The 16105-nt window shown below is 38.6% G+C and overlaps 1 protein-coding gene across 1 annotated transcript in view; it reads left to right on the forward strand.

Annotated features, from left to right (window-relative positions):
* col16a1 (collagen, type XVI, alpha 1) overlaps positions 1-16105 on the forward strand; it is an 87292-nt gene that overhangs the window by 12871 nt on the left and 58316 nt on the right. The window contains 4 exon segments of the mRNA XM_055058816.1: positions 7019-7087; positions 7770-7887; positions 13832-13955; positions 14625-14906. Of these exon segments, the coding sequence (XP_054914791.1) occupies positions 7019-7087; positions 7770-7887; positions 13832-13955; positions 14625-14906 (593 nt within the window).

Raw genomic sequence — 16105 nt, forward strand, 5'->3', positions numbered from 1 at the left:
AAAGATTTATTCATTGATTTGCTTTGTGTCTGTTTCCTCCTGTCTTTGTGTTAGCTACAGAAAGGCTGTGTGCTGTCTGCTGCCAGTGATTTCTAATGGCCTTGTTTGTGAGAACAGAAGTTGAAGACGGGAGGCAGTCAGAAGCAAGAACAGAGATTAAAAATTCTAAATGCGGTGTTAAAAACATGAATAAAAACATACATGAAGGTTTTTTTTTTTTTTTGGCTAAACATGCTAGCATATTAAAAAATAAATAAAAAATACAGTCATCATCTCTCCACAGATGTTTTCTGTTGTCAAGGAGGGCTCGTCATGTGGTGAGAAACTGGCACATCCCCTATTGTGGTCTGTCACACTCGGTCAACGTGGCCTTTCCCGGAAGAAGTTCATCTTTTACTCTGTTCTGTCTTTTACTTAATTCTTCAAGTACCACCTAACATTCAACGCTTATGAAGTTGATTTGGCAGTATTCTCAGCTAGTAGCTGTTTCACAGAGCCAGAGTATCTAAGCTAGCAATGCTGCCAAATGTATTTTTCTGGCTTCCAGTTGTTTTTTTTTTTGGTTGGTTTGGTCTTTACAAAGCCCCAAGATAAAAAAAAAACTGTTTACCTTTCGGATGGTAACTATTGTCTCCTATGTAGTGCTTGCCATACATCACCGATAAGTGTGTGCCCTGCACTTGACAGTAAATCAGAGAACCAGCAGAAACTGCAGACATGTGTTTTAGTTTTCTCCCCATGGTCTCGCCCACTGATATCTAGTAAGGTAGGATGTGGAGTTATTTTAACATGAAACTATTGATCTGTGTAACTTTGGCTGTTCATGTTCTGGTATCTCAGTATAATTTCCAGCTAAGGGAAGATGCATATAAAATGGCTAGAGAGCTATCCTTTGTACATGAACACTGTTGAATAAATGATCCTTGAATATCACGTCTTCGCGATAAGGCGCTCTAAAGCCCGGCACTTTTCATATTTGATTACCTTGGCAGCAAAGAATTCAACGTTAAATCCCACCCAGAGCGCGTTGCATGAATTTGATCAGTAAATGGCATATAGTATGAGTTAGAAACAGATCTTTATACATCTATTTTTTACCCTGTGGATTTGTGAGTCACATTCTGTATATTTGAACCCTGTGCCAGTTTCACTTAACTCTATGTAAATACTCCTGCAAACCTGCGCAAAGGTTCGAAGACATTATGCGTAAGAACTTAATCTCATTTGTTAAACTATATTGATGTCAAAAGCATGTAAATCAGCGTGATGAGTCAGCCAGTATTCATGTCAGCTTGTGAGTTTAAACTGAAAGCATGTAAGGGGCGTACAAGGGGAAAAATGAGTGAGCTCATCGCCCTGGAGTGCTGGGTTTAAAGCCTTTCCACTCCTCTGTGCTGCTGAAAAAAATCCCCCCAAAACAGGAATGTTCTCCGTTGACTGTGCCATTAGTTCAAGAGTCAAGGGGGCAAGTCAGATTCACGCTGTCGATCCCTTCTGCTTTTCGTTTTTAAATTGTTGAACATGATATTTATTTTATTGCATCACCCGCCACCTCACCAAGCATGCCTCTGTCTGTTACCATATGCTGCATTGCCTGAACACATTCGAGTGTGGAAGACTTTTCCATAAACTCTGGCTTCCTGCAGATCAGCAGCACAGCCCAATTATCTAAGAATCCCACTTTTAAAGTTTATTGAATAACTACCAAACGGAGACTGTGAATACACCTTTGACCTCCTCCACACGTGGCAACGTTTAGTATTTTGTTCAATACAATAAAAAAGAAAAGAAAAAAAGAGAAGCAAAAAACGCCATGTCAAATAAAAAGGAAATAACAAAAGTGGAGAAGGATGGAGGAGGGGAACAAGAAGGATGAGAAAGTAGGAAGGAAGGGTTCATTGAACAGGGCACAACGAAAGGATGACACACAATTAAGAAGGAAGGGTGTGGGTGTGCTGTGGTGGTGCAGGGGTTAAATGCAACTCACATATGGAGGTCTCAGTCCTCAATGTGGCTGTCGCAAGTTCAATTCCTGGCCTGGCGACCTTTGCCTCATGTGTTCCCTTTCTCTCATTACCCACTTTTCTGTCAATTCACTATCAAATAAAGGCCACTAGAGCCAATAAAACCTTTAAAAAAAGTGCAGTGGGTGAGAAAGGACGCAAGGGCACAAGAAACCAAACAACACAACACAAAACAAAGCAAGAAAGAGAGAATGGACATTATTGTGACAATGGGATAATTATTAAATTATCCCATTGATGTATTTTTCCATCCTTAATTAGACCAAGAAAAAAAAAACTCAATCACTAACTAAAAAAATCACTCTAGGACTCAGGCCTCTAATCTTTCAAATGTACTCTTACTTGACTCGTTTAACCTGCGCGCTGTCCAAGCTAAGTGAGGGAAAATCAAAAAATTGTATTTTAGCCCTCAAAAGATGTAATATCAAGATTAGTTTTTTAAAATTGGCAAGAAAGACTTATGGGATTGGGGTGTGGGGGGTGGCACTCGGCAGTTTACTGAATGACTGCCCGTGTAGCATCATTACCTGCCTTGGCAAGCCTTGAACACAACCCATCAAAGAGGAGGTCGAAATGAGCCAAATCACCCAAATCTTTTCAAGGCTACATGCAGCTACTAGCAGGATGCTGGCAAAACCGCTCAAACTTTGTGCTAATTAGCTTGTCAACAAGCAAAAGCTTTGCCTTGATCACTGCTTGAGGGGAGATGGCGTTCAAAGAATGTGGCGTGTCCTCTGCCAAACTGCTTAATGCTGTGAAAGTCCCCAAAATATGCTTTAGCCTTTGACTTATGTGGAATTAGTGCTTTTCTACCTTCACTGGGAGTAGCTGTCTGTTAAGAAGAGGTCATTAATTTGGTTCCTAGTGTAAGAATAAATATCCATAGGATCTAAACATATCCACCCAAGCAAAACCACTGTGTCAAAGCATTGTTTCTAATGTACAGCAATCAATATTCACAAGAAGAGTTTTTCATCACAATAACCAGTATTGATTGCATTTCTGATCTGTTTTTGCTTTGGTTGGCATACCCACAGAAGCTAATTGACTAAGGGACGGCCAGGTCCAATCAGGTCAATCTTTCTGCGCAAATGTTCATTAAACATGTATGGAAAAGACAATGTTGGATTCTGTCTAAATAATATCAATTTGTGGTTTAAAATATGAAATGTTAACAAGAAATAAAAAAAATATTAATAATTGATTTTAGGCTAAATTTTGATGGAATATGTGGGTAAAAACAGTCTAAACTTAAACAGTTTCAATTAAAGTGTTTTTGGATGCCCAATGGTTGGAGTAAAGGTGTTCATGGAGCACAAATAGTACCATGAGATCACAAAATATACATATATGTAACGAGTGATTATAAACGTGAGTCCATGACACCTTAACTTGTGTGGATCGTCAAAACACACGATGTGATTGTGTTAGAGAAGAGGAAGCAAAGGGATGTTAACATTTTTATCGCTTTGTGTGTGTTAATCTTTGGGAGATCTTCAAGGTGAGATAACCTTGAGAAAAGAAGATACAAATGATCAACACAAAAATGCCAAAGATGATCGAAACAGTTTTAATGATAACAAAAAGTGACAATAATTGCGACTGTTGCTAAAATATCACGGGCTGACACAGTGTTTTTAGAGATGATTAGCATTTATTTTTGGCCAACATTACCTTCATGGTAACATGTGAAAGCTGCGGAACCGATACGTCTTTCTCAGAAACAGATGGAGAAGGTGGAACGAGACACTGCGGCATTCTCCATGCAGCCAGAAAAAAAACAAAAAAAAACAATCAGAAATCTCTGGCACATTTTCCAGCTTTTTATTAAATGAACTTCAATGTGTGTTCACTCACACAAAATAAAATAAATGCACATATATTATCTCAAATTATCTCACATATATTATCAAATTCCATAAGAGATTTAATTGGCATTTAAGGAGTTTGAAAATCATAATAAAAAATAAAAAAAAACAGTAAACTGGAAACCAGAAATTAACAATATTGCTGCTTTTAAAAGGGACAGTTTGATTTAATTATATTGGCAGAAATAAAAATAAATAAAACTGTGTCTACTCTGACTTTTGTAAGAGCAGGTTCCTAAATGCCTGCAGCTCATTGCTATTTAACTTGACAAGCAAACATATCATAAGCTTAGAAAATATAAGCTACCTCACAAATGACTGATTTCTGTTCAGATTTACCCCCGTTGGCTATTGATGACTTCACCACAAAACAGAACACCACGGTCTAAAAAAGTCTTCATGTTTCAAGGCGTGAAGACTTTTCCCACTTCCATCTTCTCTGCTGTCATTTGTTTCCGTTCCTCCTTATCTGTTAGCCTGGTTAACTTTTTTGTGCCACGCGCTTTTACCTTCAGCCAGAATAACCCTGGGTCTGGCAGATCCTTCATCTTCACTTTGACAGATGGAAATATGGGAAAGAGAAGACTGTTATAGGAAGAAAAAAAGAAAACAGAGCAAGCAGCAACAGAAGGTAGATCTTGGTGCATCTTTACTTAAAATAAATAAATAAATAAATCTGTGCATCAGTGATGTGGAAAAAAAAAGATGCACGGAGATATTTTTGTTTATTTTGGCAGCATTTTGGGCTGATTTGACAGAATGTGTTTCAGGATAGTTCAGATGTACTGTGTGTGAGTTCTGCGGCTCAGAAGACTTCAAACCTCAATCCGATGCCCTGACTCCATCTAATGATCAGACGTCAAGCTGGATTTACTGTTTGATAGGTATTTTTTTCACTCCTTGATTTGTACTCTTAGGCGGCAATAACAAAAAAATGACAGATTGTCCCTTCAGACAGGATGACGTGTGCTTTGCTTTGAAACACTGTCTTTGCTACTTTGAAGCCGAGACGAGCAGAACTGACGACAGGCGGTGGAACTTAAAATATTAATAATCGGATCATACTTGTGCAAGCTAAATTCATGTTGATGTGAAGTCAGCTGTTACAAATCAAAGGTATAGTTGTTGGCCCTCTGTAACACAATGCCTGCTTGTTCAAGACCGAAAATGTATCTTTCATGGGGGGATGGGGGGAATCTTCTTCCATAATGCATAGTGGGGGGAATTAGAAGTATGAGCAGGTTGGTCTGTTTTTCTTGGTGAGTCCTTTGCCGTTAGTGATTCTCTTTCTCTTTATTCTCTTTATCTAACAACAATGAGATGATGTAAGGCTGTCTTGTTCAAGTTGGCTTGAACCAGAAATTGACATTGTAGAATTGTATTGGGCTAGAGACCCCCGCCCCAAAGAAGTCTGTGTCAAAACAGAAGAACTGGGAAAACAAAAAACTAAGTCAGATCTCTGATTTAAAGCTCGCATGGTTGATGTATAAAATACAAAAATTCAAAACTGCAAACAGAGAACGTAAACATACTGACAAATCTAAATTTCTGGAAATAAGTTACTCTTCAAAATATTTTTTGACCATGGAAATGCTTTCTTTAACATTCTAAATGTTTTATGCAATATTCTGCTGAGTGTGTATAACCAGTTAATATTTGGTTAAAACTGTGTGTCTTCATTTACTCTAGTTGGCCCTGAAAGCAACGGTTAAGTCTGATGGCTAATCCTAGAGACTGAAATGGGCTTCTTGTTCTTCTTCTTCTGTTTCTTAAAATAATTCCAGTCTCAAAAGTGTCATGGTGCTTTATTTGACTTTCTTAAAAAAAAAAAAAAAAGGCTTCTAAAACCTTTGCGTTTAGTGACTAATTAATTTGAAGATGAGGATCTTCCTGTGTCACACAAGTACTGGGGTTAGAAAATGCAATGTTTGTACAGTAGCTGAATTGAAAGTGAAATAGTCTAAAAATAATAAAAACATAATTAATGTCAAAGTTAGCAAAACTGATAGTTTTAGGACAGGTTTTCAATAAAACAATTAATATTAGACTTATAATTTACTGCATAAATGGAAAAGGTAGTCTTCGAATAATTCATTGCTTGACATTTTACTTTCTTCAACCATTCCAAAAAATGTATTTGCTTTTCATAAAAACTCTGCTTCTTAGAAGGTGCACAGAGCTGCCTGGGACTTCACAATAAAATTGGTAGGTGCAATCTGCAGGACTTGGATTTCTAACCAGAAAGCAAAAGATAACAAGATTTTACTTTTTAACAGCAACAACTTTGATAAAAATATAAAACTCTAAGAAAAAACTTACACCTTTTGGGATTATTGCGGTAATATCCAAACCTTTGGCTGGTGGTATGCACAGGGTTAGGTTATTGACTCAAATAATATTTGACGTGAACAACAAGCCTAGAGAAAACGGTTCTGTTTTATTTTAGGTTGTCACATTGTTCCATCTGCTCCTAGATTTTTTTAGGGAGCAAAAAAAAAAAAAAGAAAAAAAATGGCTTGGCTCAGGGCCACTGTCCTTGGCCCCAAAGAGATCAATTAACCGTGGATCACAGTGTTTCAGAGGGTCCGTGTCTACCTGTACAAGTTGTGGTTTTTCTAAAAATCTTACATCTCTTACCACCCTACATTCAGTCGGGCCGCTTTGACAGGCAACACTTTACTCTGCAACCTCCCCCAACGGGGTGAGAACACGTCCATCAAAATGAGGCTGCCGCGACAGACAAGCTGGGTGCTAGACAACCTGTCAGATCAGGTTGTGTTCCACTCTGCACAGCTTTGCCTTCATTTCATCGGCCTGTCTGCTTTTTTTTTTTCCTTCTTTTTTTTTAACACTTATTTTAACTCACTTTCACCCCCAACAGCTCCTTCTATCTTCCTTTCTTGATAAATATTTCAAGCTCCTCTCAAATTTATGTTTGAAGTTGCCAGTTCACTCACGCTCACAAGATCTGTCCATATCACTCAGAAAGATGTGTTGATGGTTTCTTTTGGCATTTGTTGTCAGCCGACTTTTTTTTTTTTTTTCACATCTAACAAATGCTGGACATTTCAGGGATTCACCTCTGTGGCTGTTTTTTGATGCTTGATGTTTTGTTTGTTACTACAGGTATACAATGCCCATCCTTGCAAGTGGCTGAGTGGAAGTTTCCTCGGACGACCAGGCAAAACATTACTGGTGAATTGGACAAGCTTAAGTACCCATACTGAGAGGGTAAAACAAGTATCGAACATATCGATGCTTCTTTCAGTGAACAGATTTCAATGGTACTGTTGACTTTAATTTCACAGTGTATGCCGAAACGAACCCAAGGAGCTTAAAAATACAAGAAATCACAATAAATAGGTCCTGAAAATGAAGTTATGTAAAATATTTTGGAATTACACGTTGTGGTTAAATACAAAGGCGTTCTGCAGTTTGTTTTCTAACTACAAAATATCAGACGTCCAAAGATACTGCAGCTGTTTGACCTATCATGGCTATCTTGGTAGTGAGAAACCTTTGCAAAGCCTCATCAGTCAAGACTAAAGCATTTCATATTAAATTCCATTAATGAGAAACAGGATTTATTTCTAAGTACCAGCAGATTTTATCTCTGTTCTTGCTGTACTGTTTTCTATTTTTTTACATCTCATTCTTTTTATCTGTTTTATAGTTATTTCTCTTGTCTTCCCATCTTATCACAAACTGCCTAGTTTTGAACTTATTTGTCATAATATGTTTTCCATAAGTCAACAAGACTATCGTAATAATCTTTACTGAGAAAGACATTGGTGTGTTCTGTACGTATTTTGCCCAAAATAACAACAATCAGACTCTCATGTTATTTTTGCCTACTGATGAACTTCTCTGAAACCAGGTTTTAATCTGGTGAGGCGATTCTCCTTGCTCAAAGACACAGATGTCAGAAAGCTCCGCAACCCTCGAGGTTCTGTCATCCTACGCCTTGGCAAGGCGTCACTCTTGCGCCCAACCGAGTAAGTTCACTGTACATCTCTCTCTCTCTTTTTTTTGTGTCTTCTTCTGAACTGCTTTGCTTCCTTTCCCCAACAGGGGAATTCAGCCGGCACAAATATGTTTTGTTCAGATTTAAGTGGAAGGAATGGAGAATAAAAGTTAAATTATGTGCAAGATTTCCCACGCTGTGTGGGCTCAGGGTTTGACAGGCTTTCTCTTTTTCACGTCCGTCTGAATGTACCCTTTAGCCGTATCGGCTGGCGAAGTTCACAATGTGAGCGCTGTCTAAGGGCTATTACGTGGAGAAGCAGAAACGCTGGTCGGGCGCTGATTGAATTTCCTAAATTACCACTTTTACTCGCTTGTAAAAGTGAATTCTTACAACCTTTTTGGGGGTGGGGAGGTGGTTTAACCACATTTCTGTATTAAAATAAGCTTGCATAATGAAATTTCATCCTTACTTGCCTTGGCAGAATCTGTAGGAGTGATGTCTTAATTAGTAGGCATGTTGCAGTTGCCAGACACAAGAAAAAAAAAAAAAAGATTTATCAGGGAGAGGATTAGGCAGCTCCATTTTAGAGCATGTTCTGAACTTGTTTTCTGGGCACAATTTTTAGTCATTAAAAATCCAGCAGCTTGTGGCTTCCTTTCTGTGCAGCCATGTCTTTATACATTTAAATGTTTTTCACTCAGAGGTTACTTGTAGAGTTGACAAATGCTTTTAAGGTTTTTCTTCTTTGGTCTTTTTTTTTCTTCTTCTTTGTACTTTCCATTAAATTTTAATATTATGCTCCCCAATAATAGAACACTTTATTTTTTTATATGTATATATTTTTTTTGAAATTGCCAAATGGGTCAGCTCAGAGCTGGAAGTATTTTATCACTCTGTGTTTGGATGTGATGTGCGAACTCGCTTGAAGATGAATCTGCCTACACAACTCATTTTTCACGTGAAACATGTTTTACTTTTCATCTTAAGAGTCACAAATATTATTTGTCACAGTCTCGGAGAGAAGTATTTCTAGCGAAAGGAGAGAGAAAACACACAGAACTCTATCACCTCCTAGGAAACCCAAGCATACAAGGAGAGCACAGAAAGGCCACACGTCTTTTTTTTTATGTACGATACACTGAATTTTGTTTTGTTTCTTGAGATTTTGATGCCTCAGATAAATTGGTCTTGCATATACATACGGCTCTGGAAAAAAATAAATAAATAAATTAAGAGCCCACTGCACTGAACCCCACCGAAAACCTCCTGGTTATTCCTCCAAATATTGCTTTCTGAACTCTTCTTGAGTTAAAACATTAGCATTTTAATTGTTATTTTGACCATTTCTCATTTTCTGCTACTAAATACAAATTGTTTGCTCGACATTTCAGAAACACTGAATAAAGGTTGTTCATAGAATAAAAGAGAAATGTTCATTTTACCCAAACATACTGTATATCTATGAAAAGTATAATCAGAGAAACTGGAAATTGTATGTGGTCTCTTATTTATTATTTTTTTTCCATGTATATATACATAATTAAGAAAGGAAAAGCCATGATGCTCTCCACCTATTCTTTTAGAGTGCACTCTCTATGACATGATAATAGGATGAGAATTGACTTACCCGGGCCTGGGACTGCACAATAATGGCAATGCTCAGTAAAGAGATGAATGACATGACACCAGTGCTCAGCCGCTTGTGTAATATGAGAGACGACTACAGCAATCTTGCAGAAAAGGATCCAATAACCATCACAATGGCAGGCTTCCAAGGCAGGGATTTAAGCATAAAGAGCCAGTGGGCAGGTTGTGAGATGATACAGCCATACTGAACTTGACTGCGGTTCATAAACGCCTCACCATCAGACCGGGTCGTTTCTGATCGTGGAAGATCAGACCGACAGTTTCTTTCAGCTGTTAGTCAGTGTTTCCTGTTAGACATTGTTGCAGACAAGGTGAGTATGGATTTATTCGTGACGGGAACTAACAAGGAGCCATTGAAAAAAAACACAGAAAAAACTAAACAAAAGAAGAGCAGCAAAGCACCATCTTACGAGGGTAAATGCAACCTTTATGCAACACTTTAGGAGTTAGTACCGGTGAATTCCTGTTTGAGGGAGAGGACCATTGAAGTGTCAAGGTGCTGCACTGGTGTTGTGACGAACAAGTCGTGGAGGTCTTAATGTACTTGTTTATCTATGTTCCAACTATCCCCTGTAGTCATTAGACAAGGATTATGTACTGAAGAATAAGAACCATGCAAAGGTGGCAGAAATGAGCCTCATCTGTGTGGTTGTTGAACTCACCTTAGAGACAGATTAAGTCTACTTTAAGTTCCCTTTAAGGGGATATTGTCCTTTCAAATGGCTTTGGCAGTTGATTACGAGGTCTTCTGGATGCCTCGATTTTATTTGTTTATTTTTTGTTACGCTCTATTGGGAGGAGACTTCTGGGTAGATCCAAAAAATGCTGGAGAAACTGCACATCTCTTCTGGACTGGAATGAAATGGAGAGGAATGTGTTGTTTTGGTTTTATTCATGGCCTTCTTTTCTCCTACATCCCCGTTTCAAACAGAAGAATGACAATGGATGGATGTACAGTTACCTGACTAGAAGAAAGCTAATGATGCAAAATAAAAATAAAAACTTGACATCCTTCATTAATCTTTATATCTTACTCAGATCTTGAGGTTTTGACCAAAAACCCGATGGAGATGACTGTAAGCATCAAGTGACGTTGAAAAAAGACACAAGTCAAATCTCACCACAGGGATTTCAGTTTTCAGCAAATTCATATTTGGTTAAGTCTAGGTTTATTTTTAATAATCTGAGTGTGATGCTATTTAACCAGTTAAAGATACTTCATGACACGAAGATAGCAGCTGATTAGTTGATAACTGAAGGTATCTTCACAAACAGCTGATTCACTATAATTTCATTTATTTCTAAAACATCCACTCATCCATCCTGTGAGCTGTGCGCCATTATGGAAATAGCATGAAGACCCTGCAACAGATTAGGTGTTTATAATTTGTTTAAATTTCACAAAGGAAAGAAATGCAAAGCAATCTCGCAACAGGGAAAACCTACAGCAAGTAAAAGCATCTGTCAGCTGTCGCTTTCAAACTGAATCCGTTTCTTTCATGTGACAGGTACTCGCTGTTTAACATTCCTTCTGGTTAGCTCTGACTGATGCGCTAGGAGACAGAGACTGCAGCCACTGCAAGCAGTGGATCCAAGCACACTTATGAAGTCTCCATACAGGTGTTGATGTTCCTCTCCGGTTAATATCCGGTTCTTCAGCAAGATATTCTGCAGTTTTTCTTTTTTTTTTTCATATTTCCTTTGTTTTTCTCCTGTCCTGTGGCTAAAACAAGAGAGGAAGATGAAAGTTTCCCTGAAATCTGAGTCTGTCTGATTCATTCTGGGTCATCTCTTCTTGGACCGTATGCCGGTCTGTTTCTGGGATTTTATTTTTTTATTTAATTTTTTATTTATTTTAATGACCCTGAATGTAACAGGGCATGTTTCAGCCCTTCCAACTAAAAACAAAGTCGATAGTTTTTCTGAGTTGTTTGGTGCCCTGCAGCTCATGTCTCTAATCGACAGCAAAGCGACTCTGTTCTGAGCACGACGTTTTCTCTTTCTCCTCTCTATCTGTGTGTGGCGCGTTCTGTCACATTTTTTCCATCTTTTCTTCATCAACTTTTCCACACACATTCTTTAATTATGAAAAGCCAAAACTCCTATGCATTTATTTGGTCCCTTGCTGTATTTTTATTTATTTATTTTTTTAAATTTTTTTTTGCACCTCTCTGTCCTTCTTTGTCTTCTTTTTGTTCAGCCTTTTCTCCTTCTCACCTTTTTTATTCCCCCCACTCATCTTCTCTTTGTTTTGACGTCTCGTACTTGCCTGTTTTCCCTGGGATCCTACCTCGCTCATAAATCAACGTCACCCAACTTCTAGAAGTGGGAGACCAGCTGCCTGCATCAACAATTCTGTGTGCGTGCAAAGGGAAAGAGTTGCAGTGAAATAGAGCGAGGGAGAATATTTCAAAGTTTTTACCGTCTCAGTGAGGAGACATTTCACTGGGCTCCATCGTGAAACCCCGTCTCTCAATATATACACACACCTGTATGGATTGTATTTTTGTGTGTGTGTTTTGAATTTGTGATCTTAGATGCCCTTGACTGAAACCGAAGGATGAAGCCTGCCGTACTCTTTCTGCTATGAAAATTAATGCCAAAGGGTCACACACACAAACACGCACACACACCGGCATTGCATTGTGCTTTACGGATTCAAAACTAGGCCAATAGAGTGTCCGGAAAACAGAAAACATATATAGATAGATCTATCTATCTATCTATCTATCTATCTATCTATCTATCTATCTATCTATCTATCTATCTATCTATCTATCTATCTATCTATCTATCTATCTATCTATCTATCTATCTATCTATCTATCTATCTATCTATCTATCTATCTATCTATCTATATATATATATATATATATATATATATATATATATATATATATATAAAATTCCCTTCTCACCCACCGCGGGTGGTTCTTATCCTCTGAGCTCGGGTCCTCTACCAGAGGCCTGGGAGCTTGAGGGTCCTGCAGTATCTTGGCTGTGCCAAGGACTGAACATTTCTGGACTGAGATGTCTGATGTTGTTCCTGGGATCTGTTGTAGCCACTGCTCCAGTTTGGGGGTTACTGTCCCGAGGGCCCCGATGACCACAGGCACCACTGTGGTCTTCACCTTCCAGGCCCTCTCCAGTTCTTCCCTGAGGCCCTGGTATTTCTCCAGTTTCTCGTGCTCCTTTTTCCTGATGTTGCAATCACTTGGTATTGCTACATCTACCACAACGGCTTTCCTCTGTTGTTTATCCACTACGACCATGTCTGGTTGGTTCGCCATTACCATTTTGTCTGTCTGGATCTGGAAGTCCCACAGGATCTTAGCTCTGGCGTTCTCCACCACCTTTGGGGGTGTTTCCCACTTTGATCTCGGGGTTTCCAGTCCATATTCTGCACAGATGTTTCTGTAGACTATGCCTGCCACTTGGTTATGTCGTTCCATGTACGCTTTCCCTGCCAGTATCTTGCACCCTGCTGTGATGTGCTGGACTGTCTCAGGGGCCTCCTTGCACAACCTACACCTTGGGTCTTGTCTGGTGTGGTAGATCTGGGCCTCTATTGCTCTGGTGTTTATATATATATATATATATATATATATATATATATATATATATATATATATATATATATATATATATATATATATATATATATATATATATATATATATATATATATACGTATATTTTTATCCTTTGGGAATACAAAAAGCTGCATAATTGTTGAACTACAGAGCTGCTAAAAAACTTTTTTCATAAATTTACAAATTATTTTAATAATTTGTTCAGGAGGTTGCTTAGAAATTTTACTTCAAACCGTGTTTTGTCTAGAGTGACTCCCTGAGATCAAGCTAAATACTGTCTGAAGGGTGAATTATTGTGGAGAATATAAATATATATGATCTGGACTTTTGGGAGGAGTTTTTTTTGCATTCATAATGTCTGAAAAAAGATGATAGCACTTAATTTTATCCCTGGGTAACGATGCGAGTTATTAAAGAATTGGCTTAAACAAAGTCCCAGTCTGATTCAGTGATCATATTTCATACTTTATTTATTTTAGAATGACAAAACTTATAAAAAGGAGGATTTAATATTACTAATATTAAATGTAAAAATATTTTAATTTGAATATTGCATGTATTTTCATGTAATAATGTGAAGTGTTTTATACTTATTTATGTATAAATAAACAGCTAATACTGAAATGAAATATTTTGTTGGGAAATGAAGTTTGGTATTGATGTGTGTATTTTGTTTTACTGAATGATTTCAATTATCATGTATCTGACATTTCCTACCTTCCGTGTTCCAGTCAGGTGTTCCCTCACGGCTTACCTGAGGAGTTCACGTTGATCTTCACCCTGGCTTTGAAAAAGTCTGCACTGAGGGACACCATCTACCTCTTTCAGATATCGGATCAGCAGGGATATCCACAGGTGCTGCATGCTTCACACTTTCTCTTTGTACCGCAGCACCCCTCTTTCCTCCCATCGCCACACGTCCCCTCTCTCATTTATACCCTATCCATCGATCGCTCACCTTTTAATCATCTAACTTTTCTTCCGTGTCCCTCTCATCACTTTTTGCATAGTCATCCACTTTCCCTTTCGATTTTTTTTTCCTCACGCGACATCTTTTCAATTCTCTCCCCCCTTTCATCCCATTTGCCTTTTGTCCTGCCTTATTTGTCATTGGGCAACCCTTCCTCTCTCTCCCTTTCTTTGTCCATCCTACCTCAATCATCTCCAGCTCTCGTCTTTCATTCACCTTCATTATTATTCATATGTGTTCCATGATGAAGCACTGGAGTCCCTCCGAGTCTCGATAATCGCTACGAGTCTGAGGCCAGATTTAAATGCTTAGTGTGTATGATGGATGGAGGCTAAGTTGCCTCATTAGTTGTGATTGATTGGCTGCTCTCCTTATGTGCGTAATTAATGCCTTCCTTTACTACCTCGTGTTTGTGTCGTTTTGTGCCGCTTGCTTCTATTTTAATGTGCAAATTATTGTTTAACTCAAGATAACTCGAGATACAAGAATACATTTTTATGTAGCGTTTAACTTCTTATCCCTTCATAACCGACTCCCTTCCTCCCTAACCGAAGCTTTCGGTGGACTTCAGCGCTCCCGACGGCACCTTGACCTTGCGAGCCAGAGGTGCCGACCCTGAGGCTGAGCTGGTGAGCTGCGTCTTTAACGGTGAAGGCGTCGAAGCCCTGACGGACCTCCAGTGGCACAAGCTGGCCCTCAGCGTGCAACGCGACGCCGCCTCCCTTCACGTTGACTGCAACTCCATCGAGACAAAGCCCCTCGAGCCCCGAAGCGTCCTACAGACCGACGGACACACACTCCTGGGTGTTCGGGCCTCGGATGCCAGTCCGGTGCAGGTAAGAATAACTTATCCGAAACTCTCTTGGGGCAAACAGACAAAAGGGACAAAATCTGCCAACCAGAGGCTGAGTCATTGAAGCGATCCAGGGTCATGCACAGGAGGATCTCAGGCAATGAAAATCCAGTAATCAGAAAATTGGAGTTAGGGTCAGAGACAGGAGGGCAGAACTCTTCCTACAGCAGAAGGACGAGACACAAATCTGCGGTCAAAAAACAGGCAGGATCAGAAAACTCTTTAAAACATGAAACAAGGCTTGAAAGCTGTGACTGGGGAAACAGAGAATTTCGCACTGAGCTGGTGACGACAAGCCGTTTAAATAGGGAGCAGCACAGTGCAGGTGAGGGTAATGAATAATCAGCACAGTCAAGGTAGAGCTAAAGGGCTGGAATCATGACAGGTTGGCTGGGGAGAATGCATTATAAGAATGCATTGTAAGCCTTTACCTTTTAAGGCTAAGATCTACTATTTTTTTTTCTCTAATAACTACCCAACAAACTCTAAAAATAAAGTAATGTTACTTTCCAATTACAGAGTCCTCAGAGAAACTTTCAAAATTCTTGTTTCAAGTCACAAATGGGAAGCACACATTTGAGGTGAATTTCAATTGATGTTTTTTCACTAAAAATGGCAATCCTACTTTTCATTTTTTATGTTTTACTTTAACTTCGCAACGCACAACTTTGTGTTGATTTACCACATTGCATCTGTGTTAATTTTACTGAAGAGTGTGTTTATATAGTTCCAAAATGTGACAAAGGTTTATGGGTTTTGGATATGCTTGAAAAGTTACTTTCATTCCACCATACTCAGTATTCTTCCAAGCTTTAAAAAACAGAGAGAGACCAACTGAATTCTCACGCCTCTATGTTAAATTTGATATACAGTGACTGCCAGGTGTTCAGTGTATTAACCGATGTTATACTTTAAATAAATAGCTACCTTTATCAGATGTTACAGCAACATGGAATAACTCATTTGTACACTACATAACAATAAAATCCCTTGCCACACATTACTAAAGCACACAATGCCCGTTTATATTAAATAGAGTTATTGATGTGATTATGCGAGATATGTGGATTTTTTTTTAATTTGTGGCAGCCTTATTTGAATTTGATTATTACAGCAAGACTATGGAATAAATCAAGATTAAGATAGGAATGTTAATGAAAAGCAGTTTGGCTCCTTCGTTAG

This window comes from Poeciliopsis prolifica, unplaced genomic scaffold, assembly GCF_027474105.1.
Source record: "Poeciliopsis prolifica strain line A6 unplaced genomic scaffold, Auburn_PproV2 SCAFFOLD052, whole genome shotgun sequence".
In the NCBI taxonomy this organism is placed as follows: Eukaryota; Metazoa; Chordata; class Actinopteri; order Cyprinodontiformes; family Poeciliidae; genus Poeciliopsis; species Poeciliopsis prolifica.